General features: G+C 41.9%; 1 protein-coding gene across 4 annotated transcripts in view; it reads left to right on the top strand.

The window, feature by feature from the left end:
* Positions 1–1,076: 1,076 nt before the first annotated feature.
* The window catches only part of wdfy4 (WDFY family member 4), a 211,162-nt gene continuing 184,939 nt past the window's right edge, over positions 1,077–27,299 (top strand). Inside the window, exons 1-6 of one of the 4 annotated variants that reach the window (XM_045718738.1) lie at positions 1,077–1,410; positions 3,261–3,599; positions 4,618–4,729; positions 5,548–5,759; positions 6,261–6,389; positions 6,755–6,944. In XM_045718738.1, coding sequence (XP_045574694.1) covers positions 1,396–1,410; positions 3,261–3,599; positions 4,618–4,729; positions 5,548–5,759; positions 6,261–6,389; positions 6,755–6,944 — 997 coding nt within the window. In that variant the 5' untranslated portion in view covers positions 1,077–1,395. The remainder of the gene's footprint in view (positions 1,411–3,260; positions 3,600–4,617; positions 4,730–5,547; positions 5,760–6,260; positions 6,390–6,754; positions 6,945–27,299) is intronic. The other 3 variants (XM_014198725.2, XM_014198716.2, XM_014198734.2) reach the window with 3 other exon arrangements.

Below are 27,299 nucleotides of genomic sequence, written 5' to 3'. Positions count from 1 at the left end.
ATGCACACCTGTGCCTCATTAGGTACACCTGGACTTCATCACCTTCGTGATTACTTCCCCTTTATATAGCACTCCGTTGTTATCATCCACCAGGCAATATTGTTTATGTTTCCATGTTTAGACGCTTTTCTTGTTTTATATCGTTCAATGATCTTCGTCATTAAACTCACTAATTGCTCTTGCTTTCTGACTCCCTGCATCTACGTTACACTGACAGATTTTCAATCTGCATGATCTCAAACAGCCTACTGTCACTCACAGATTCACAGATTCGCGGCAATTAAACTTTAACAAAGCGGAATCAGGAAATGAATGCCCACTCTCCATTGCTATTCATTGCAGATCCCACCTTCATTCTGCTTTGATCAACCTTATTTTGCCTCGGTGTGTGAATCTGGTTAGGCGATAGGCTACTTTGTTTTATAGAGGAGCCGGTACGCAATTCCCCCCAAAATTTGAAGTGCTAATATGGCACTCTGGACAGCTCCTGCCCAAGTCAAGCACTGACCATTAGGCAATGAATCCTGATTTTAACACCTTGACTTCGACAGACCATTTAAATGTCTGGAAGAGTTAGTTCCAAAATTATTTTGTTCATTCACTCAATAGTGATTGCATGTTTATTTATCTTGTTTGGATAGAATATAATAGTGTAAAACAATTGATTTGTTGTAAACATACTAATTTCATCAAGAAGTTAACCATGTTAACAAGCATTTTCTTATATTTTGACTACACGCTGCTGGCTGGCTGCAACCTGATCTCATAGCATTTAGTATTATTCTGTATGTAAATCTGAGACACTTTATTTAGTATGATATGTTACGCAATTATCACAACATAGGTTGTAATATGGCTTTTTTTATGGCGATTTTACCCACACATCGCTACTGGTAGGGAAGTGCTAATCATATGAAAAAATATTTTGTTGATGTTTGGCAACACGTTTCATTACTCCTCAGCACCACAAGTAACATAACAGGTCTATAAAAAGCCAAACAGGTCTCTATTGCAGTCAGAATGTGGAGTGGCGAGAGCTGGGAGGGTACTGCCATAGTTACCAGAACAACAGGGTTCTTCACTTCTGCTTTCGGCTCGTAGGAAATGAAGCACATGACCTGGCCCTGCTGATGTAAGACGGAGCAAAGTTCAGATCAGACCACTCTTGCTCTCTCTCTGCAGATTACTGAAGGGACTGCTGTAGTGGAGGAGACACAGATTAGTGAGAGGTTCGAGGACTCACACACTGTACTAAAGGGCTAGAGAAGTCATGTCCCTAATGGTCAAAGCCTGCATGCCCTGACATGGGAACAGAGAGAGGGAAAGGGAAAGAGAGAGAGAACCCTTGTTTGGATTTAACAACTCCGATCCCCCTGGCTGTCAGTGGACTCATAGATGACTCTCACACAGGTAGGTACAGTTACAGTATATGCTATGGGCCTGCTCTGAGACTAGACTTGTCAGGCTGTCTTTGTGCCAGGATGAGGTTTTATTACAGTGAGGTTGTATTATAGTGAAGTTTTTAATTTTTTTGTGTTTGGGAGAACAGGTTTATGTTCTCGTGAACAGACATATTGCTCCTCCACTCAATACTGCTTTGCTGTACTGGAACAAACCAGTTCTGTCATGGTATGAGGAAGAGCTCAGCAAAAGGGAAAGAGAGAGAGAGGGCTAGAGAGAAAGAACAGCGCTTGGTCCCCTTACATGGTTTTCACAGTGCAACTTCATGTGAAGCTCATTCTCATTACTCAGTTATGTTTAAATCTGTCTCTGTGTGTACCAATAGAGCAGGGATAATGGGCAGCACAAAAGGCCCTGTGTGTATGTGTGTGTGTGTTCGCTCGATCACCGTAGTTCCTAAACACATCACCCCCCCACACACACACACACAAACACACGGGACAACCAGTATGAGCAAACAGAAGCAGATTTCCTTCCCTTCAGCAAGCCCAGTGTTACATCACAAGACAACAATTACATCCTAATGTGACTGTGAACAGCTGATAGGGAGAGGGTGTGCGTGTGTTCCCTCACCGCTGTGTGGGAGACTAGCACGAGCTGTAGAAGGATTAGTTAGTGATGTCATAAATCTCAACATTCTTCAGAAATTAAAGTGCCGGTGATCCAAAAGGTGAGCTAAACTCTCAATGAATTGAACCAAATGATTTCAACAGTTGGCTGGCTCCCAGGTGTATGTTTGTGTTGCATTTCATTCTAACCCCTTAGTGTTCATATCTCTTTATAGTGCACTTTCAAATCACACTCTTAAGGAGTTCATTAGGCACACTTAGTTCCTCTGGCGTGTTCCAGTTTGTCTTTATTGTGAGTCACATGGTGACTATATGTTACGCTCGTCGTTTGAATGAGGAGACCAAGGTGCAGAGTGGTAGGCGTACATCATTTCCTTTAATAATGAACACCAACAAAACAAGAAAATGCAAAACCGAACGTAAGGTTCTGTAGGGCTAGACAGCACAATGCAAAAACAAGATCCCACAATCTCAGGTGGGAAAAAGGGCTGCCTAAGTATGATCCCCAATCAGAGACAACGATAAACAGCTGCCTCTGATTGGGAACCATACTAGGCCAACAAAGAAATATAAACATAGATTTGCCCACCCAAGTCACACCCTGACCTAACCAAATAGAGAATAAAACAGACTCTCTAAGGTCAGGGCGTGACACTATATCTCATTAAAAGAAAATTGAGAATACTCAGAGGTCTGCGTTTATTGTTGGAACTAGGGTTGTGAAATTCCAGAAACGTATCTCCCGCCATGATTCCCGCCATGCTTATTTGCTCCTGATTCTGGGAATCCTCCAACCTGTGTTTCTGACAAACATGGGAAAGTTTCTATACTTTTGCAACACTAGTTGGGACCTATAGGTGTTGTCATGCTCACCATTCTCACTCTGAGCTGTTGACTACTTAGAGGTTGATAAAAATTGTTTATAGAGGGACTGAAGACAATAGGAGAAGTGAAGTCTGATTTTAAGTTTGTTCCTATGTCACTGCCACTGTCTGCAAACAGATGTGTCCAACACTGATTATAATCTATTCATTAGACACTAAGGGGTAACCCAGACTGAGCCAACCAACCAGGAATTCTGGAAAAACTGGGGATTTAGGGAAAATTCCGGAATTTTGAAAACTTAGGTTGACTATCCCAAACACTCTGAACCCCCCCCCGCCCCTTCCTCTTTCCGTCTCTCTCTTTCTCTATTTCACCCTGTGTCTCTCCTCTCTGTTTGTCTGTCAGGAGCAGATGGCTGACGTGGAGAGGATCAACAAGGAGACAGGGGAGCTGAGCGCTTCAGGGGAGCTAGCTGCCCCCCTGGATCTGAAGGAGGGAGGGGTGGGGAGAAGAGGTGGAGGACCCCAGCCCCATCCCCTACTGGTCCTCCAAGAGATGCTCCAACAGATGGAGACACACACACACAAGGATAGTATGAACACCTCTGGCCAGAAACACACACATCTCTCCCCTGACCACACACATACCCAAAAGGAAACCATGGACCAGAGCGAGATAGACACACCCCTCCCCCTCGACCAAAAAGAGGAACACTTGCTCCGAGTCCTGCCTCTCTACATACAGGTACAGTACTGTGGTATCTCTGGTCCCATATGTGTTTGTGCGATCTTGCCAACTTCTGTGGTTATTGTCATGCCAAACAGCCACAGGAGTTGGCCATATGTCACAAACAGATGTGGAAGCAGGCTAGGTATCCCCTTGCTGTCTTTCTCTCTAACTATAGGAAATGGCCATTATTAGATCATGTTGGTTGACTGATGATAAAGTCACTTCTTTACTATAACCCAATCAGAGACCCTTTGACCATGCTTATAGACAAACTGATAGGATTTATCCTACGATTTGCTCCCATAATAGCAAGTTAATGACAACGACAATCATCATGGCAAGTACTGTCCTTTGGCTGAATTCCAGCACTGATCTGTGTGCCCATTGAGTAGGCTGCTGTGTGTGTGTGTGTGCTCGCGCGACGAGTGTCTGCGCACGTGTGTGCGCTTGTGCGTGCGCGCGTGCCCATTGATCTGGTTAGAACCATGGTGATAACTGTAGCCACAGGCGTAAGCAGTCTCTGAGTCTTTCCCTTGAACTAAGGAGGGAGTTTTCACGTGTGACTGGTGTGTGTATGCGTGCACACACACACACACACACACACACATAAACACACACACAGGCTCCATGATCTGCGCAATGGGATTTCACCAGTATATAGGGGCCCATTCAAACACATCACCCATATCCATATCTTCTTACAGGTTTCAATACATCTGGTGTTGTGTATTTGTGTAGTTGGTATTGTATGTCTGGTATTTGTGTATCTGATTCTGCAGTGCATAAAAAGAGAAACGAAACCTGCATCTGTACTTCTGCTAAATACTAATTCGTTGCATCCACTATTCCAGTCTGCCTCAGTTCAGGTTTTTATCTGTATCAATACATTTACTGCAGTAAGACTATTCACTGTAAAGTAAACTAGCAGCACTCAATGCTAGCTAAACCTAACTACAGTAACCATCTCTCCCTCTCTCTCTCTCCCCCTTCCCTCTCTCTCTCCCTTCCCTCTCTCCCTCTCTTTCTACTGTAGGTATGTGAAAGTGGTGGTGGGACAGAGGAGCTGGATCTGAGGAGTCTAGCTGCTCTGACTGCAGACACTGTGGTCTCCAACATCCATGACATACTGGCAGAAAAACCTGCAGGTATTTTATGGTCATCATGCCTTTATTAGGGTTATGGCATGACTTCCCTCTGTGTTCTGCTCCACTAGAGTTCTCTTCAGTCATATTTCTCTGATAAGCTTTACTGGGTTACTGCACGTTATTAGAAGGAAGTGTGTGCGAGCGTGACTGTTTGTGTGTGAGCATGCTTGCATGTTAGTACTACCTGACTTCTTTAGAGAAGTGGATAATTCTGTTTTTAATTCCAAACTATGTTTTAGTGTTGTACTGTATGTCATGTTTCTCTGTTAGCTGTGTGTTTCTCTGCTGTACCAGAACCTCTATACAGATAACATAGTGTCTTGAAGTTATTGGTTTAATAGTTTAGTGTTTACGTACCAGCACAGTACAGTAACTGTACTGGAGCAACTCTTTAGAAAGTCACCAATACAGTGTGGTTTAGAAACTCAGTCAAACTGAATAACAAAACACAAATATACCTCTTGCAGACCTTGGTGTTTGAGACTAGAAAGTGAGAGTAGTTTCAGTGGATGGTAAAAATACTATTACTATTTTTACCCTCTGCGTTAGAACAGGCTCTCTGAGAACTCTGTTAGTAAGTGTGCTTTCAGTTTGAAGGTAAGGGTTTCCTTTCCTATCCACTAGGCCCTTCAAGTAGATCTGAAAGGAATGGCTACATACAGTGTAAGAAATATGGTAGTAGCTACTCCACCTTGTCCTTTGATAAGCTTCAGTGTCTAAGGTTAGGTGTTATGGGGTTGTTCCTGGACAGATTTGTATGTGTTTCTACGCCTTGGGTGTATCTGTGATTCGAACCCCTGTTGTGTCTCCTCTCCTAGAGGAGGCTCGCTACGAGGTGCAGCAGTTCTTCCAGAGAAGAGACGAGACGGACAACACAGAAGAAATAGACAACAGTGAGATAGACAGCAGGGAGACAGACAGGACAGAGGAGACAGACAGGGGAGAGTCACACAGCCAGACAACACAGACAGACAATGCAGGATGGCTTCTGTTGAAGACTCTGTCTTTCCTGACTGCTACAAACTCTACCGTGAGTGAAGTTAAACACGTTTGAATCTAAAGCATGGCTACCCTGACCCTTTAACAGACTGACTGTGGTTTATCACATTATAGTTTATCCTGTGTACTGTAGTCTGAAGTCCTAGGTAACTGGAAGTGAAACCATCTGGAAACTCCCAGTGTTGTTTAGTTAAATGATGATTCAGTGTGTGTTAATTAGTTAGTAAATCAGAGTTGTTCCAGTGCATAGGTCTTGGCAAGCCCCTCACAGACAGACATCTCCTTGGTGGCATATTTTTAGTAAGCAATGCAATGTCTGTGTTTTAGTTGTCAGTTACAAGTTTTAAAGGCAAGTCATAAAAGCTTATCAGATTTCTAAGAGTAAAAGTTCCTTCTGTTTTATTTTATTTTTGTTTTTTCTCTCTTTAGGAATTGCTGTCTTCAATAAAGCCAGGTTATATTGTGTTCTCTTTCTCTGGGAGGTGATTTGGTCAGTAAAATCAGATTGTTGTGTGTTCTTCATTATTTTTAGGAATTGATGTCTGTAGTAAAGCCAGGTCTGCCGGCGGCCCTGGTGAAGTGTCTCTACTTGCTAGTGTGTCTACCGGCCCGGAAGGAGAGAGCAGCAGTAGAGGAGACCTTTCAAGAACTGCTCATACAGGTGAGTCCTCTAGTCTATTTCAGCGGTATCCTCAAGGTTAGAGAGGCTGGCCAGTAAGAGAATGGTTGTCTGTTTGAATCCCAGTGCTGATAGAGAATATCAGTCCATAGTGAACAGAGCTGGCAATAGAATCTCAGGTGGTCCATTGTAGCTCAGTTAGTAGAGCATGGCGCTTTGGTGCTTACAATAGTGGGTTTGGTTCCCGGGACCAACCATATGTAAAAAAAGGTATGCACACATGACTAAGTTGCTTTGTATAAAAGCGTCTGCTAAATTATGTATATTATTATTAATATACAGTGTGCCACCTACTGTCATGTGACCTTGATCAAGGCACTTAACCCCTAACCTCCTCTCCTCCTTAGGTCCTGTTACAGCTGTGCAGTCACCCTTCCAGTGTGGAGGAGATGGTGGAGACTGAGGAGTTGCAGTGTCTGATCATCTCGCTCACATCACTACACGACCAGACTAGTGCCCCCTGGAGGCACCAGGCATCACGTGTCCTCAGAGCTGTCGCTGCTGCTAAGACACCCAATACCGTCCCCTTCCTACAGGGTGAGCTGAAGTGTAAAAATTCTAATTTTAGTAGTCAATTACACTAATATATTCAGTATTAGTGGCCCATGCAAGAATCAAACCCACAAGCTTGTTGTTGCAACCACTGTGATCAAAACAACAAACATGGTTCTCATGTAGATATTGAACAGGAGTTGAGTTGAGAAGAAAGGGCTGACATTATCATCAGAGTCAACCAACATGATCTGATCATGGCCATTTCCTATTATTATTATTTTTTAAATGTTTGCCTAATCAATGCAACACTGGTGTTTGATTGCAACATACAATTCCTCAATTGAGAGTGGTAGAGAGTCTGTATCAGTTTAGCTTCAATTATTGGTTGGATATTTTTCCCATCAGTGATGTAAACCAAAATTGGTTCTGTGAAAGTTCCCAGAACATTCCTTAGGTGGTGGGAAATGTTCTCATAACCATATAACTGACCAGTCGTGGTGATGATTATAGAATATTTGTATAAAACATTCACCTGATGTTGCAACAACGCTCCTAGAAAACATTAATTCTGTTCTTTAAAGGTTCCCAGAATGTTTAATTAGGTTGTGGGAACAGTCTGCTGAGAACACTGTGTGGACATCACATTAGATATGTTCCCAAAACATAAAAATTGTCCAGTTGGGAGGATGATTCTGCAATGTTTATTTTTGGATGCAGAAAAACATTCACAGACTGTTTCATTAGGTTGTTGAAACATCATGTGGACATGGCAAGAGATATGGTCCCAAAACACAAACATTATTACAATATTTCTATTAGGTTGCAAAAAAAGATTTGCCTGATGTTGCAAGAACATTCCCAAAACACATTTTTTCTGTCCTTTAAAAGTTCCTAAAACATTTATTTAGGTTGTAGGAATATTGTGAAGATATGACAAGAGATATGACAAGAGGGTTCCCAAAACACTAAAACTGTTTAGTTGTGCTGACATTCAGATAATGTTTGTATCAGGGTGCAAAAAACATTCCTTTGATGTTGCAAGAATGTTGACAGAACAGCCTTTCTGAGTTCTTTAAAGGTTCCCCGAATTTTTTATGAGGTTGTGGGAACAGTGTGGGTACATTACAAGAAATAGGTTTCCAAAACACAAAATATGCTCAGTTGTGATGACATTCATACAATGTTTAAGTTCGGTTGCACAGGATATTATCTTAATGCTGTAAGAATGAAATACATTTTTATGCTGTTCATAGCATATTTGTTTTAGATTTAACATAATGTTCAATTGATGTTCGGCCAATATACATTTTACCTGGTCTTGGAGGTCCTCATAACATTTCAAGAACATTAAGAAAATGGTATATTTAAGTTTTACCTAATACAGATGTAGGATCTTAATTTGATCACTCTTCTGTTGCTGAGAATTTTCCAGCACTACAGGAAATGCAAACTTGTAGTGTATTTGAGTTTTGAAAAGGCTTCTTAAGTTTGTAATTTCCACTTTGAAATGTCTGACTTTATTTGCCCTAATGAACCATTTATCCACCCCTACAAAAATGTCCATTAATTATAATGAACATAAAAATTGACATTTCCTGTTGCCACAGGATGATTTTCCTGCTGTAGCAAACTGGCTCAATTAAGATCAAACATCTGTATAACCACAACATTCTCAGCATGCGAATTTGTTGCTCCATAAAGTATAAGAAAGCAAATTGGAATGCCTCCCCAAAATATGTTTCTCTCCATATTTAATAGTAATTCAAATTTGAGGAATGTATTGTCGATGATATAGGGACACATGGCATTTTAATTTAATTCATAGAACATTCGAATAGCATTTAATCATACAAATGCAACCATATTTTCTTACACTTCATACTGATGTCAGATCTTAATTTGACCTTTTTTGTCACAGAAGGAAAATAATGCAGCAGCAGGAGGATTTAATGAATATTGAATATTTAGAATTGCCTGGGGGGGGCAACTGGGGAATGGTGTATGGTGTTTGTAGGCTTTACAATAACTTAGACTGCAGGTCCACTGGGCGTTAGTTCAAGTAGCCTATTTAGGCTACGTGCAGGCTACAGTGCGTCTCATGTGGATTATAATACATTTACATATTTGTAGGGGGTACATGTATTTTTCATTAGGGGAATTGTTTTTATTTGTATAAATTGTTTTATTATATTTTCATTGCAACCAATAGGCTGAGTAAGGTGTTGGTTTCTTCAGTGCCTGTGTGGTCCACCGGTTACAGCTGGTGACCCTCACACTCATATGCCAGAGTCGGCATGGGTTCGAATCTAACTCACTACCATAAGATTTTTTTGTGTGGAACTAGTACTAGTTACGCTCTGTGGGTTGTACTGAGTGCTCTTACTCAAGTAATTTCTAAAGGACATTTTTACTCCATTACATTTTACCAAATAACTTCAGTTACATAGATTTATATTATTATATCGTCACTGTCGGATGAAAACCTCACAACTCCACATTTGATGATTTACATTTTTTTGCATGAATGTATACTATTGGTTCCCCTTTTCAAGTTTTACATTTATGGCACGTCTGTATGAACATTTCATGACCCCTGGACCAATGAAATGTATTCAAAATTGCTTGTCATCAAAACTCTTAAATCAATTGGCTCTGTCGTGGAAATTCAACATTTCCATCACAGCTCTCAAAGTTGTTCGTTAAACCCTGTATCTCCACCAAGGCTCTTGAAGTGAAGCGCAGGATATTTTTGTTCATGGGTTCTTACAGTTTACCAGAAGTTGTAAACAATTACCAAACTAAATGTGTAACTAGTACTTAATATGGCTAGGGGTTCCGCTAGCGGAACGTTTCCACAACATCCGGTGAAATTGCAGAGCGCGAAATACAAAAAAATGTATTCTAAATATTTAACTTTCATACATTCACAAGTGCAATACAGCAAATTAAAGCATAACTTCTTGTTAATCTAGCCACCGTGTCAGATTTCAAAAAGGCTTTACAGCGAAAGCAAGCCATGCGATTATCTGAGGACAGCACCCCATCAAACAAACACATATGACAAGACAATCACATTTCAACCCGCCAGGCGCGACACAAAACTCAGAAATAATGATATAATTCATGCCTTTGAAGAACTTCTTCTGTTGGCACTCCAATATGTCCCATAAACATCACAAATGGTCCTTTTGTTTAATTAATTCCGTCGTTTTATCTCCAAAATGTTCATGTATTTGGCGCGTTTGATTCAGAAAAACACCGGTTCCAACTCCCCCAGCATGACTACAAAATATCTAATAAGTTACCTGTAAACGCTGTCCAAACATTTCAAACAACTTTCCTAATCCAACATTAGGAATTTTAAAACATAAATAATCAATACAATTTAAGACGGGATAAACTGTGTTCAATATCGGATAAAAACAACATGAAGCGCGTGACCTGGAGCACACATGAAAACAGTAGAGAGCACAAGGCTGGAACCTCGTTCTGAATAGCCGTACTTCTTCATTTCGCTAAAGAAAAACATCTACCAATTTCTAAAGACTGTTGACATCTAGTGGAAGCAATAGGAACTGCAACCAAGTGCCACAGAAATCTAGGTTCCCATAGAAAATCAATTGAAAACAGAGTCGCCTCAACAACAAAAACATTCCTGGATGGTTTGTCCTCGGGGTTTCGCCTGCCAAATAAATTGTGTAATACTCACAGACATTATTTTAGCAGTTGTAGAAACTTTAGAGTGTTTTCTATCCAAATCTACCAATTATATGCCTACCCTAGCTTCTGGGCCTGAGTAGCAGGCAGTTTACTTTGGGTATGCTTTTCCTCCGGACGTGAAAATACCACCCCCTATCCCAAACAGGTTATTAAGTCGTTTTCTGATCGTATACTTTTTTACTCTTACTTGAGTAGTTTCTTAAGCGGACTACTTTTACTTGAGTTCATTTCAATCTAAGTAATAGTACTTTTACTTCAGTACAGATTTTCAGTACTCTACCCACCTCTGCAAATGATATATATAAAATGTGTGCAAGCATCCACACTGGAAGAAAGCTTATCGTTCCACAGTAGGCCTACATCTGTCAATCATCTGATAGCCCAAATCAGCTCATCAACTCAGCCAGGGAAACACAAATAGTAGCCTATTATCAGTTTTCACACCTTTCATTATGTGACAATGGATAGGTTAACGGGTTGCCTACAAAATGTAGACTATTGGAATATGATCAGTTAACAAAGGGCCTATTGCAACCATTGATGGCACTAGATTATCACCGGCTGATGTTTCATTAACTATTAATATGCCCTAAATTCACCCGCACAGCTGATCTCAATTTCAACCATTATAGGTCCCCTCATTACCGCTCCCTAAAAGCTGATGTCAGTGATACCTGTGGTGGTTCATTTCTTTACTATCAAATGAGGAGAGACAAACTTATCACAGAAGTCAGAGTTATACTTAAACTAAATCTTTAATAGTGAGAGCTTTGCAATAGCGATGTCTGGTCGACGAATCACCGTCTCTGATGATTCGTTGAGAGCGGTGAGACAAAAGTACAAAGGTCTTTTATAGCCAAGATACACCCCTTTCAACCTACATGACGAACAACAGATATATAGAATGGGTCACAAGGTTAAGATTTGTATGAAAGATACCTATAATACATAGCAGACAGTATCTGCTGTGTCAACAGTTTTCCTTGTATAGACCAGTGTCTGGCCCTCCGACTCCAAACTGGAACCATCTCTCCCTGGTACGGTATAGAACAGAAACGTTAACCCATGCTCTGGAATGCTCTTTAGGTTTTATCACCCAAAAGACATCGTAAATATCCTGTCAGTGTTATCTCCCAGAGGCCCATCCTCAGTAGAACACACACACAATAGTTAAGAATAATGTTGAATAAAACAACCATTTGCTGCAATAGAAGTATTATAACATAATCTTGCAATTTTGCCACCATATACCTTAGTCAAAGATCTGTATATAATGACAAGATGCTCATGTCTATAACAATGGGAGTCGTTGTCCCAAAGGCAGGAAGTCAGGTGAGAAGTTTAGGTCTGCATATTAAGCCCATAGAAACGCATTGGGCTTATTCGCCTCTTCCTCTCTTTCTTAGTCCTGCTTGCAACCAAAGTCTTTCAAGATATGTTCGTCCTCTGGTTGGTGTTGTCATTGGAACAACTTAGTAATTTTTTTAACAGACTAAGGGCCATTTATCTATTTGACAAGCATTGCGTACAAAATCAAATCAAATCAAAATCAAATCAAATGTATTTATATAGCCCTTCGTACATCAGCTGATATCTCAAAGTGCTGTACAGAAACCCAGCCTAAAACCCCAAACAGCAAGCAATGCATGTGAAAGAAGCAAGGTGGCTAGGAAAAACTCCCTGGGAAAAACTCCCTAGAAAGGCCAAAAACCTAGGAAGAAACCTAGAGAGGAACCAGGCTATGAGGGGTGGCCAGTCCTCTTCTGGCTGTGCCGGGTGGATATTATAACAGAACATGGTCAAGATGTTAAAATGTTCATAAATGACCAGCAAGGTCAAATAATAATAATCATAGTAGTTGTCGAGGGTGCAACAAGCACGTCCGGTGAACAGGTCAGGGTTCCATAGCCGCAGGCAGAACAGTTGAAACTGGAGCAGCAGCATGGCCAGGTGGACTGGGGACAGCAAGGAGTCATCATGCCAGGTAGTCCTGAGGCATGGTCCTAGGGCTCAGGTCCTCCGAGAGAAAGAAAGAAAGAGAGAAAGAGAATTAGAGAGAGCATATTTAAATTCAAACAGGACACCGGATAAGACAAGAGAAATACTCCAGATGTAACAGACTGACCCTAGCCCCCCGACACATAAACTACTGCAGCATAAATACTGGAGGCTGAGACAGGAGGGATCAGAAGACACTGTGGCCCCATCCGATTATACCCCCGGACAGGGCCAAACATGCAGGATATAACCCCACCCACTTTGCCAAAGCACAGCCCCACACCACTAGAGGGATGTCTCCAACCACCAACTTACCGTCCTAAGACAAGGCCGAGTATAGCCCACAAAGATCTCCGCCACGGCACAACCCAAGGGGGGGGGAAGACCACGTCAGTGACTCAACCCACTGAAGTGACGCACCCCTCCCATGGACGGCATGGAAGAACACCAGTAAGCCAGTGACTCAGCCCCTGTAATAGGGTTAAAGGCAGAGAATCCCAGTGGAGAGAGGGCAACCGGCAAGCAGAGACAGCAAGGGCGGTTCGTTGCTCCAGCCTTTCCGTTCACCTTCACACTCCTGGGCCAGACTATACTTAACCTGTTAGGGCTAGGGGGCAGTATTGACACAGCCGGAAAAAAACGTACCCGATTTAATCTGGTTACTACTCCTGCCAAGTAACTAGAATATGCCTATAATTATTGGCTTTGGATAGAAAATACCCTAAAGTTTCTAAAACTGTTTGAATGGTGTCTGTGAGTATAACAGAACTCAAATGGCAGGCCAAAACCTGAGAAGATTCCATGCAGGAAGTGGCCTGTCTGACAAGTTGTGTTTCATCTTGGCTCTTTTTATTGAAGACTGAGGATCTTTGCTCTAACGTGACACTTCCTACGGCTCCCATAGGCTCTCAGTGCCCGGGAAAAAGCTGAACGATATCGAGGCAGCCTCTGGCTGAAACACATTATCGCTTTTGGCAAGTGGCCGATCAGAGTACTATGGGCTTAAGCGCGTGCCCGAGTCGACCCCATGCTTTATATTCTTTCGTCTGTTTACCTAAACGCAGATTCCCGGTCGGAATATTATCGCTTCTTTATGAGAAAAATGGCATAAAAATTGATTTTAAACAGCGGTTGACATGCTTCGAAGTACGGTAATGGAATATTTAGACATTTTTTGTCACGAATTGCGCCATGCTCGTCACCCTTATTTACCCTTTCGGATAGTGTCTTGAACGCACGAACAAAACGCCGCTGTTTGGATATAACTATGGATTATTTTGAACCAAACCAACATTTGTTATTGAAGTAGAAGTCCTGGGAGTGCATTCTGACGAAGACAGCAAAGGTAATAACATTTTTCTTATAGTAAATCTGACTTTGGTGAGTGCTAAACTTGCTGGGTGTCTAAATAGCTAGCCCTGTGGTGCCGGGCTATCTACTGAGAATATTGCAAAATGTGCTTTCACCGAAAAGCTATTTTAAAATCGGACATATCGAGTGCATAGAGGAGTTATGTATCTATAATTCTTAAAATAATTGTTATGCTTTTTGTGAACGTTTATCGTGAGTAATTTAGTAAATTCACCGGCAGTGTTCGGTGGGAATGCTAGTCACATGCTAGTCACATGCTAATGTAAAAAGCTGGTTTTTGATATAAATATGAACTTGATTGAACAAAACATGCAGTATTGTATAACATAATGTCCTAGGGTTGTCATCTGATGAAGATCATCAAAGGTTAGTGCTGCATTTAGCTGTGGTTTGGGTTTATGTGACATTATGTGCTAGCTTGAAAAATGGGTGTCTGATTATTTCTGGCTGGGTACTCTGCTGACATAATCTAATGTTTTGCTTTCGTTGTAAAGCCTTTTTGAAATCGGACAGTGTGGTTAGATTAACGAGAGTCTTGTCTTTAAAATGGTGTAACCTCTCTGGGGCAGGCGGGACGAATTCGTCCCACCAGAGTAACAGCCAGTTGAATCCTGTGGCGCAATTTTCAAAACCTTTGAAATGCTATTACTTCAATTTCTCAAACATATCACTATTTTACAGCTATTTAAAGACAAGACTCTCGTTAATCTAACCACACTGTCCGATTTCAAAAAGGCTTTACAACGAAAGCAAAACATTAGATTATGTCAGCAGAGTACCAAGCCAGAAATAATCAGACACCCATTTTTCAAGCTAGCATATAATGTCACAAATACCCAGAAGACAGCTAAATGCAGCACTAACCTTTGATGATCTTCATCAGATGACAACCCTAGGACATTATGTTATACAATACATGCATGTTTTGTTCAATCAAGTTCATATTTATATCAAAAAACAGCTTTTTACATTAGCATGTGACGTTCAGAACTAGCATACCCCCCGCAAACTTCCGGCGAATTTACTAACAATTTACTAAATTACTCATGATAAACGTTCACAAAAAGCATAACAATTATTTTAAGAATTATAGATACAGAACTCCTCTATGCACTCGATATGTCCGATTTTAAAATAGCTTTTTGGTGAAAGCACATTTTGCAATATTCTAAGTACATAACCCAGCCATCACGGGCTACCTATTTAGACACCCGGCAAGTTTAGCACTCACCAATATCAGATTTACTATTATAAAAGTTTGATTACCTTTTGTTGTCTTCGTCAGAATGCACTCCCAGGACTGCTACTTCAATAACAAATGTTGGTTTGGTCCAAAATAATCCATCGTTATATCCGAATAGCGGCGTTTTGTTCGTGCGTCCCAGACACTATCCGAAATGGTAAATCAGGGTCGTGCGCATGGCGCAATTCGTGACAAAAAAAATCTAAATATTCCATTACCGTACTTCGAAGCATGTCAACCGCTGTTTAAAATCCATTTTTATGCCATTTTTCTCGTAAAAAAGCGATAATATTCCGACCGGGAATGTCCATTTAGCTAAACAGATGAAAGAAAACAAAGCTTTCGGTCGACGCGGGCACGAGGCTGAGTCTCACAGTACTGTAACCAGTCACTACCCAAACGCGCTACAGTACTGTAACCAGACACTACCCAAACGCGCTAGCCAGAGCCTGCAAAGCCACGATTCAGTGTTTTGCCGCCTTCTGAGAACCTATGGCAGCCGTAGGAAGTGTCACGGGACAGCTAAGATCCTCACTCTTCAATAAACAGAGACAAGAAGAACGACACCTTGTGAGACAGGCCACTTCCTGCATGAAATCTGCTCAGGATTTTGCCTGCCATATGAGTTCTGTTATACTCACAGACACCATTCAAACAGTTTTAGAAACTTTAGGGTGTTTTCTATCCAAAGCCAATAATTATATGCATATTCTAGTTACTGGGCAGGAGTAGTAACCAGATTAAATCGGGTACGTTTTTTTATCCAGCCGTGTCAATACTGCCCCCTAGCCCTAACAGGTTAAAAGTAGAAAGTTTTCAGCCATCCACTTCTTTATGTCTGAAACACAGGCTTCTAGCGAGGGCAATTTTGGGGCTTCACCATGTTTCATTGAAATGTACAGCTGTGTGTCGTCCGCATAGCAGTGAAATTTAACATTACGTTTTCGAATGACATCCCCAAGAGGTAAAATATATAGTGAAAACAATAGTGGTCCTAAAACGGAACCTTGAGGAACACCGAAATATACAATTGATTTGTCAGAGGACAAACCATTCACAGAGACAAACTGATATCTTTCCGACAGATAAGATCTAAACCAGGCCAGAACTTGTCCATGTAGACCAATTTGGGTTTCCAATCTCTCCAAAAGAATGTGGTGATCGATGGTATCAAAAGCAGCACTAAGATCTAGGAGCACGAAGACAGATGCAGAGCCTCGGTCTGACGTCATTAGAAGGTCATTTACCACCTTCACAAGTGCAGTCTCAGTGCTATGATGGGGTCTAAAACCAGACTGAAGCGTTTCGTATACATTGTTTGTCTTCAGGAAGGCAGTGAGTTGCTGCGCAACAGCTTTTTCAAAAATCTTTGAGAGGAATGGAAGATTCGATATAGGCCGATAGTTTTTTATAATTTCTGGGTCAAGATTCGGCTTTTTCAAGAGAGGCTTTATTACTGCCACTTTTAGTGAGCTTGGTACACATCCGGTGGATAGAGAGCCGTTTATTATGTTCAACATAGGAGGGCCAAGCACAGGAAGCAGCTCTTTCAGTAGTTTAGTTGGAATAGGGTCCAGTATGCAGCTTGAGGGTTTAGAGGCCATGATTATTTTCATCATTGTGTCAAGAGATATAGTACTAAAGCACTTTAGTATCTCCCTTGATCCTAGGTCCTGGCAGAGTTGTGCAGACTCAGGACAATGGAGCTTTGGAAGAATACGCAGATTTAAAGAGGAGTCCGTAATTTGCTTTCTAATGATCATGATCTTTTCCTCAAAGAAGTTCATAAATGTATTACTGCTGAAGTGAAAGCCATCCTCCATTTGCTAATGCTGCTTTTTAGTTAGCTTTGCGACAGTATCAAAAATACATTTTGGATTGTTCTTATTTTCCTCAATTAAGTTGGAAAAATAGGATGATCGAGCAGCAGTGAGGGCTCTTCGATACTGCACGGTACTGTCTTTCCAAGCTAGTCGGAAGACTTCCAGTTTGGTGTGGCGCCATTTCCGTTCCAATTTTCTGGTAGCTTGCTTCAGAGCTCGTGTATTTTCTGTATACCAGGGAGCTAGTTTCTTATGACAGATGTTTTTAGTTTTTAGGGGTGCAACTGCATCTAGGGTATTGCGCAAGGTTAAATTGAGTTCCTCGGTTAGGTGGTTAACTGATTTTTGTCTTCTGACGTCCTTGGGTAGGCAGAGGGAGTCTGGAAGGTCATCAAGGAATCTTTGGGTTGTCTTCGAATTTATAGCACGACTTTTAAAGCTCCTTGGTTGGGGTCTGAGCAGATTATTTGTTGCAATTGCAAACGCAATAAAATGGTGGTCCGATAATCCAGGATTATGAGGAAAAACATTAAGATCCACAACATTTATTCCATGGGACAAAACTAGGTCCAGAGTATGACTGTGGCAGTGAGTAGGTCCAGAGACATGTTGGACAAAACCCACTGAGTCGATGATGGCTCCGAAAGCCTTTTGGAGTGGGTCTGTGGACTTTTCCATGTGAATGTTAAAGTCACCAAAAATTTGAATATTATCTGCTATGACTACAATATCCGATAGGAATTCAGGGAACTCAGTGAGGAACACTGCATATGGCCCAGGAGGCCTGTAAACAGTAGCTATAAAAAGTGATTGAGTAGGCTGCATAGATTTCATGACTAGAAGCTCAAAAGACGAAAACGTCATTGTTTTTTTTTTGTAAATTGAAATTTGCTATCAGAAATGTTAGCAACACCTCCGCCTTTGCCGGATGCACGGGGGGTATGGTCACTAGTGTAACCAGGGGGTGAGGCCTCATTTAACACAGTAAATTCATCAGGCTTAAGCCATGTTTCAGTCAGGCCAATCACATCAAGATTATGATCAGTGATTAGTTCATTGACTATAACTGCCTTGGAAGTGAGGGATCTAACATTAAGTAACCCATTTTTGAGATGTGAGGTATCACAATCTCTTTCAATAATGGCAGGAATGGAGGAGGTCTTTATACTAGTGAGATTGCTAAAGCGAACACCGCCATCTTTAATTTTGCCCAACCTAGATCGAGGCACAGACACGGTCTCAATGGGGAAAGCTGAGCTGACTACACTGACTGTGCTAGTGGCAGACTCCACTAAACTAGCAGGCTGGCTAACAGCCTGCTGCCTGGCCTGCACCCTATTTCATTGTGGAGCTAGAGGAGTTAGAGCCCTGTCTATGTTCGTAGATAGGATGAGAGCACCCCTCCAGCTAGGATGGAGTCCGTCACAAAATAAATAAAGTATTTCTGCGTTTACCGCAGCTAATCTACTATAGCAATTTACCCAACAACTTCTATGAATGAAAACGGAGAGAAAGATAACTGCTCATTTTCAAGGAATCACAAGGCTCAATAGAATTTCCTCATGCAGCAAGAAAATTCTCTGCAACAAGAATGATCAAGTTAAGATCCGACATCTGTATGTTGACAAACTGCACATTATTTAATTCATAGGACATTTGAACAGCATTTAATCATACAAACAAAAACATATTTTTTACACTTCATATGTTGACAATCTTCACATATGAGGTTTGAACCCTTAATGGTTTTTTTCTCAGTATATAGCCACGGCAGTATAGTCAATCAGGAATTCCATGCTTCATTTTTAACCTTATTAGACATAACTAACCCAGGAAAATACCAGTAACTGAGTTATTCACCATCACTTCACCATCCTCTTTATACAGTGCTTTCAGAAAGTATTCACACACCTCACTTTTTCCACATTTTGTTGTGTTACAGCCTGAATTTAAAATGTATTAAATTTTGATTTTGTGTCACTGGCCTACACACAATACCCCATAACATCAAAAGTGGAATTTTGTTTGTAGAAAATGTGTGAAATTAATAAAAAAAATTATGCTGAAATGTCTTCAGTCAATAAGTATTCAACCCCTTTGATATGGCAAGCCTAAATAAGTTCAGATGTGCTTAACAAATCACAAGATTTGCATGGACTCATTCCGTGTTCAATAGTAGTGGTTAACATGATTTATGAATGACTACCCCATCTCTGTACCCTACATATATACAATTATGTCAGTTCCCTTTAATCGAGTAGTGAATTTCAAGCACAGATTCAACCACAAAGACCAAGGTTTTTCAATAGCTCGCAAAGAAGGGTACCGATTGGTAGATTTGTAAAAATATAAAAAGCAGGTGCTGAATATCCCTTTGGGCATGGTGAAATTATTAACAACACTTCGGATGGTGTATTAATACACCCATTCACTACAAAGATACAGGCATCCTTCCTAACTCAGTTGCCGGAGAGGAAGGAAACTGCTTAGGGATTTCACCATGAGGCCAATTTTAAAACACTTATAGAGTTTAATGGTTGTGATATGAGAACTCAGGATGGATCACCAAAATTGTACTTACCCCACAATACTAACCTAAATGACAGAGTGAATAAAAATATTCCAAAACATGTATCCTGTTTTCAACAAGGCACTTAAGTAATACTGCAATAAATGTGGCAAAGAAATACATTTTTTGTCCTAAATACAAAGTGTTTGGGGCAAATCCAACACAACACATACATTTCAAGCATGGTGGTGGCAGCATCAAGGGTATGCTTGTCATTGGCAAGGGCTAAGGAGTTTTTGGGGATAATCTCCACTGGAGTTGCTTATCAAGATGACATTTAATGTTCCTGAGTGGCCTAGTTGTAATTTTGACCTAAATCAGCTTGAAAATCTATGTCAAGACTTGGAAATGGCTGTCTAGCAATGATCAACAGTCAAATTGACAGAGCTTGAAGAATTTTAAAAACAATACTGGGCAAATATTGTTTAATCCAGATGTGCAAAACTCTTACAAGACTTACCCTAAAAGAGACACAGCTGTAATTGCTGCTAAAGGTGTGCCTACAAAGTATTCACTTTGTCATTACGGGGTATTATGTGTAGATGGGTGAGAAAACAATCTATTTAATCCTTTTTGCATTCAGGCTGTAACACAACTAAATGTGGAATAAGTCAAGGGGTATGAATACTTTCTGAAGGCACTGTATGCTGCAGACTTCTGGGCCCATCTTTACAAGGTATCCATGACTGAGTGCTGATCTAGGATCACTTTTGCAATGGGGGACTATTTCAAGCATCTCAAAGTAGGAATTATATTGGGTGCATTTTCTTAAGTGGAACAGTACATTTTTACACATTTTTATTTTGTTTACAGTTAGTCTAAAATCTGCATTTCTGACTGGATTTACAAATATGAACGAAATAAAGACATCCTCTTTTTTAGTATACACTACATGACCAAAAGTATGTGGACAGCTGCTCCTCAAACATCTAATTTCAAAATCATGGGCATTAATATGGAGTTGGTCCCCCCTTTGCTGCTATAACAGCCTCCACTCTTCTGGGAAGGCGTTCCACTAGATGTTGGGAAATTGCTGCGGGGACTTGCTTCCATTCAGCCACAAGAGCATTAGTGAGTTTGGGTACTGATGTTGGGCGATTAGACCTGGCTCTCAGTCGGTGTTCCAATTCATCCCAAAGGTGTTTGATGGGGTTGAGATCAAGGCTCTATGCAGGGAAGTCAAGTTCTTCCACACCGATCTCGACAAACCATTTCTGTATGGACCTCGAATTGTGCATGGGGGCATTGTCATGCTGAAACAGGAAAGGACCTTCCCCAAACTGTTGCCTCAAAGTTGGAAGCACAGAATCGTCTAGAATGTCATTGTTTGCTGTAGCGTTAAGATTTCCCTTCACTGGAACTAGCCCGAACCATGAAAAACAGCCCCAGACCATGAAAAACAGCCCCAGACCATTATTCCTCCTCAACCAAACTTTACAGTTGGTACTATGCATTGGGGCAGGTAGCGTTCTCCGGGCATCCGCCAAACCCAGATTTGTCTGTCGGACCACCAGATGGTGAAGTGTGATTCATTACTCCAGAGAACGCATTTCCACTGCTCCAGAGTCCAATGGTGGCGAGCTTTACACCACTTCAGCCGACGCTTGGCCTTGTGCATGGTGATCTTAGGCTTTTGTGTCGCTGCTCGGTCATGGAAAACCATTTCATTAAGCTCCCAACGAACAGTTCTTGTGCAGACGTTGCTTCCAGAGGCAGTTTGGAACTCGGTAGTGAGTGTTGCAACCCGAGGACAGATGATTTTTACGTGCTACATGCTTCAGCACTCGGCGGTCCCGTTCTGTGAGCTTGTGTGGCCTACCACTTTGCGACTGATCCGTTGTTGCTCCTAGACGTTTCCACTTCACAATAACAGCATTTACAGTTGGCCAGGGAAGCTCTATCAGGGCAGTGATTTGACTAACTGACTTGTTGGAAAGGTGGCATCCTATGACAGTGAAACGTTAAAAGTTCTTCAGTAAGGCCATTCTACTGCCAATGCTTGTCTATGGAGATTGCATGACTGTGTGCTCAATTTTATACACCTGTCAGCAACAGGTGTGGCTGAAATAGTAAAATCCACTAATTTGAAGGTGTGTCCACATACTTTTGTATATACAGTGCCTTCGGGGAAATATTCAGACCCCTTGACTTTTTCCACATATTGTTACGTTACAGCCTTATTCTAAAATGGATTAAATAAAAACATTTCCCCAGCAATCTACTCACAATACTCCATAATGACAAAGTGAAAATAGGTTCTTAAAAATGTGTGTTAATAAAAATTAAAAAAAACGTATTTACATACGTATTCAGACCCTTTGCTATGAGACTCGAAATTGAGCTCAGGTGCATCCTGTCTCCATTGATCATCCTTGAGACGTTTCTACAACTTGATTGGAGTCCACCTGTGGTAAATTCAACCGATTGGACATGATTTGGAAAGGCACATACCTGTCTATTTAAGGTCCCACAGTTGACAGTGCATGTCAGAGCAAAAACCAAGCCATTATGTCGAAGGAATTCTCCGTAGAGCTATTGTCGAGGCACCAATCTGGGGAAGGGTACCAAAAAATGTATGCAGCATTGAAGGTCGCCAATAACACAGTGGCCTCCATCATTCTTAAATGGAAGAAGTTTGGAACCACCAAGACTCTTCCTAGAGCTGGCCGCCAGGACAAACGGAGCAATCGGGGGAGAAGGGCCTTGGTCAGGGAGGTGACCAAGGCCCGATGGTCACTCTGACAGAGCTCTAAAGTTCCTCTGTGGAGATGGGAGAACCTTCCAGAAGGACAACCATCTCTGCAGCACTCCACCAATCAGGCCTTTACGGTAGAGTGGCCAGACGGAAGCCACTCCTCAGTAAAAGGCACATGACAGCCCACTTAGAGTTTGCCAAAAGGCACCTAAAGACTCTCAGACCATGAGAAACAAGATTCTCTGGTCTGATGAAACCAAGATTGAACTGTTTGATCTGAATGCCAAGCGTCACGTCTGGAGGAAACCTGGCAGAATCCCTACAGTGAAGCATGGTGGTGGCAGCATCATGCAGTGGTTTGTTTTTCAGCGGCAGAGACTGGGAGACTAGTCAGGATTGAAGGAAAGATGAACGGAGCAAAGTACAGAGAGATCCTTGATGAAAACCTGCTCCAGAGCGCTCAGGAACTCATACTGGGGTGAAAGGTTCACCTTCCAACAGGACAACGACTATAAGCACACAGCCAAGACAACGCAGGAGTGGCTTCGGGATAAGTCTCTGAATGTCCAGGGCCTGATCTTGAACCCGATCGAACATCTCTGGAGAGACCTAAAAATAGCTGTGTAGCGACGCTCCTCAACCAACCTGACAAAGCTTGAGAGGATTTGCATAGAAGAAAGGGAGAAACTCCCCAAATACAGGTGTGCGAAGCTTGTAGCGTCATACCCAAGAAGACTCGAGGTTGTAAACACAGCCAACGGTGCTTCAACTGTCACGTCCTGACCAGTAAAAGGGGTTATTTGTTATTGTAGTTTGGTCAGGACGTGGCAGGGGGTATTTGTTTTATGTGGTTCGGACTGGTTGTGTTAGTAGTTGGGTGTTTGATTTATTATTCCGGGTTTTGGGCACTGTTCTATGTTCATGTATTTCTATGTTTAGTCTAGTCATTTGTATTTCTATGTTTAGTTAATTAGGGGTTGGACTCTCAATTGGAGGCAGGTGTTTTCTAGTTGACTCTGATTGAGGGTCCTATAAATAGATTTGTGTTAGTATTTTGTGGGAGATTGTTCTTGTTTAGCTATGTGTGCCTGACAAGACTGTCAAGTTCATTTTGTGTTTTGTATATGTTTTTTGGTGTTTTTCCTTCTTCACATAAATAAAAGAAGATGAGTGTACATTTTCCCGCTGCGTCTTGGTCTCAACCCTACGACAACCGTGACAGAATCTCCCACCAACCAAGGACCAAGCAGTGGGGTAAGGAGCAATGGAAAAATTATATGGACTATCAGGGGAATTGGACATGGGAGGAGATTCTGGACGGGGCTGGACCATGGCACCAGGCTGGGGACTACCGTCTCCCACCGGAGGAGATAGAAGCAGCCAAGGCAGAGAGGCGCCGGTATGAAGCGATATACGTGCCGATAAAGCACGAGAGGCAGCACCAATAATTTTTTTAGGGGGGCACACGGGTAGGTTGCCTAGGCCAGGCAGTGGACCTAAGCCAGCTCCCCGTGCTTATTATGGTAAGCAGGTGGAGAAGAGAGCGCCGGAGTATGCGGAAGTGCGCACGATTTCGCCCATGCGCATGCACAGTCCGGTGCGAGTGATCCCAGCCCCTCGCAAGTGCCGTGCTAGAGTGGGCATCCAGCCTGGAAGGAGGATGCCTGCGCAGTGCATCTGGCCACCGGTGTGCCTCCTAGGTCCAGGCTACCCTACGCCTGCTCTACGCACGGCAACCATCAGGCCCCTGCACAGCCCAGTTCGCCCTGTGCCAGCACTTCGCTCGTGCAGGGCTACTAGTTCCATCCAGCCAGGACGGGTTGTGCAGGAGGTGCGATCGAGACCGCCAGTGCGCCTCCACGGCCCGGTATATCCAGTACCAGCACCACGCACCAGGCCTCCAGTGCGTCAGTCCAGTCCAATTCAGCCTGTTCCCGCTCCTCGCACTAGCCTTAAAGTGAGTGTCTCCAGTCTGGTAGCTCCACTACCAGCCCCACGCACTAGGCTTCCAGTGCATCAGCCCAGTCCTATACAGCCTGTTCCCGCTCCTCGCACTAGCCTTAAAGTGCGTGTCTCCAGTCTGGTACCTCCACTACCAGCCCCACGCACTAGGCTTCCAGTGCGTCAGCTCAGTCCAGAGTGTCCGACGACAGTTCCCCGTCCAGAGTGTCCGACGACAGTTCCCCGTCCAGAGTGTCCGACGACAGTTCCCCGTCCAGAGTGTCCGACGACAGTTCCCCGTCCAGAGTGTCCGACGACAGTTCCCCGTCCAGAGTGTCCGACGACAGTTCCCCGTCCAGGGTGTCCGACGACAGTTCCCCGTCCAGAGTGTCCGACGACAGTTCCCCGTCCAGAGTGTCCGACGACAGTTCCCCATCCAGAGTGTCCGGCGACAGTGCCCCGTCCAGATTATCCGGCAACAGTACCCCGTCCAGAGTATCCGGCAACAGTACCCCGTCCAGAGTATCCGGCAACAGTACCCCGTCCAGAGTATCCAGCAACAGTGTATAGTCCGGAACCGAGTGAGACGGCCCACCCTCCCTTCCCTCCCTTTAGTTTAGGGGATTTATTTTTGTTTTGGGGTGATTTTTGTTTATTTGTGTGAGGTGCATCCTGGCTCTAATCTATGGATTTCACATGACTGGTAATACAGATATGCATCTGTTGGTCACAGATACCTTAAAAGAAGGTAGGGGTGTGGATCAGAAAAATAGTCAATATTATGGTATGACCATAATTTGCCTCATGCATCATGACACATCTCCTTCGCATGGACTTTATCAAACTGTTGATTGTGGCCTGTCGAATGTTGTTCTACTCCTCTTTAACAGCTTTGCGAAGTTGCTGGATGTTGGGGGGAAATGGAACACGCTGTTGTACACGATCCAGAGCATTCCAAACATGCTCAATGGGTGACATGTCTGGTGAGTATGCAGGCCATGGAAGAACTGGGACATTTTCAGCTTCCAGGAATTGTGTACAGATCCTTGCGACATGGGGCTGTGCATTATCATGCTGAAACATGAGGTGATGTTGGTGGATGAATGGCAAGACATTGGGATCAGAATCTCATCACGGTATCTCTGTGTATTGAAATTGCCATCGATAAAATGTAATTGTGTTTGTTGTCCGTAGCTTATTCCTGCCAATACCATAACCCCACCACCACCATTGAGCACTCTGTTCACAACTTGACATCAGCAAACTGCTCGCCCACACGACGCCATACACATGCTCTGCGGACATTCCTGCAGTTAGCATGCCAATTGCACGCTCCCTCAAAACTTGATACATCTGTTGCATTGTGTTGTGTGACAAAACTGCACATTTTAGCCTTTTGTCTTCAGCACAAGCTGCACCTATGTAATTAATCAGCTTCTTGATATGCCTAACTGTCAGGTGGATGGATTATCTTGGCAAAGGAGAAATGCTCAGTAACAGGAATGTAAACAAATTTGTACTCAAAATTTGAGAGAAATTAGATTTTTGTGCATATGGAAAGTTTCTGGGATCTTTTATTTCAGCTCATGAAACATGGGACCAACACTTTACATATTGGGTTTATATTTTTGTGTGGTGTAGTTTGAAGATTATGAGTCTGTATTTAAGAAGGATATGAAAACACAAGAATATGAGTTAAAGGCTTTCAACATCTGTGGTGAAGAAAGAAAATCATAAAATACAGTGTTATAAGTGCACAGCATATGAAGTGAAAAGGGACATTTTAATTACAAGGCCACAGCTATCCTCTTGTGACGCAGAGGGTTCATGATCTGGCTGCAGATCCAAAGATTGCAGGTTCAACCCTCCATTTTCTTTAACCATGTTTCTTTTGAAAAAAAGTGAAATTGAGGCTCAGATATACTCTACTAAAAGAGTATATTTCGTCCAGTTGTATAAATCCAGTCAGAAATCCAGTGGTAGAAAAAGTATCCAGTTGTCATCCTTACAGAACCTTGCAGAAAATGATCCAGTAAAATACTACTTGAGTAAAAGTCTATAAGTTTTTGGTTTTAAATATACTTAAGTATCAAAAGTAAAAGTATGAATAATAAAAAAAATCCTAATATTAAGAAAACCAAATGGAACAATTTTCTTTTTTTTTATGGATAGCCAGGGGCACACTCCAACACTCAGACATAATTTACAAACAAAGCATTTGTGTTTAGTGAGTCTGACAGATCAGAGGTCAATTTTTGTGTAAAAATTTACTCTTCAACTTTAAAAAACGCACCCTATATAATTCCTACTTTGAGATGATTGATATGGTCACCCTGGCTTATTTTTCATGATCTGAAAAGCAAAAGCAAAAGTGAAACCCGAAATCAGCACATAGTCTTGGATACCTTGTAAATATCGGCCCAGAAGTACACAGCATATAAAGAGGATGGGTGAAGTGATTGATGGTGAATAACCATATTTCGATGGGTTTGTTATGTCTAAGAAGGCTAAAAAGGAAGCATAGAATTCCTGATTGACCATACTGCCATGGCTATATACTGATAAAAGAAAATGTAAGAGTGGTCCCTGGTGGCGCAGAGGATAAAAGACCTGGTTAAACATTGCAGGAATAAATGATGTTCAAATGTCCTATGAATTAAATAATGTGCAGATTGTCAGCATAAGTGTAACATATATGGTTGTGTTTATATGATTCAATTCTGTTCAAATGTCCTATGAATGAAATAATGTGCAGGTTATCAACATATGAAGTGTAAAAAATATGGTTGCCTTTGTATGATTAAATTCTATTCAAATGTCCTATAAATGAAATTAAAATGCCATGTTTCTCTATATCACCTACAATACTGTCCTCAAATGCAAATTGAAAAAAAATCTGGAGAGAAAATTAATGGGGATGTATTCCAATCAGCCTTCTTATGCTTTAATTTGCATGTGGAGAATGTGTGGTAATATTAGGTCAAACGTAAATATAACATTTTATAAATGTTCTTGAAATGTTTTGAGTAACAAACCT

The sequence above is a fragment of the Salmo salar genome, chromosome ssa01 (genome assembly GCF_905237065.1).
Source record: "Salmo salar chromosome ssa01, Ssal_v3.1, whole genome shotgun sequence".
In the NCBI taxonomy this organism is placed as follows: domain Eukaryota; kingdom Metazoa; phylum Chordata; class Actinopteri; order Salmoniformes; family Salmonidae; genus Salmo; species Salmo salar.
This window is presented reverse-complemented; position numbering and strand designations above follow the sequence as displayed.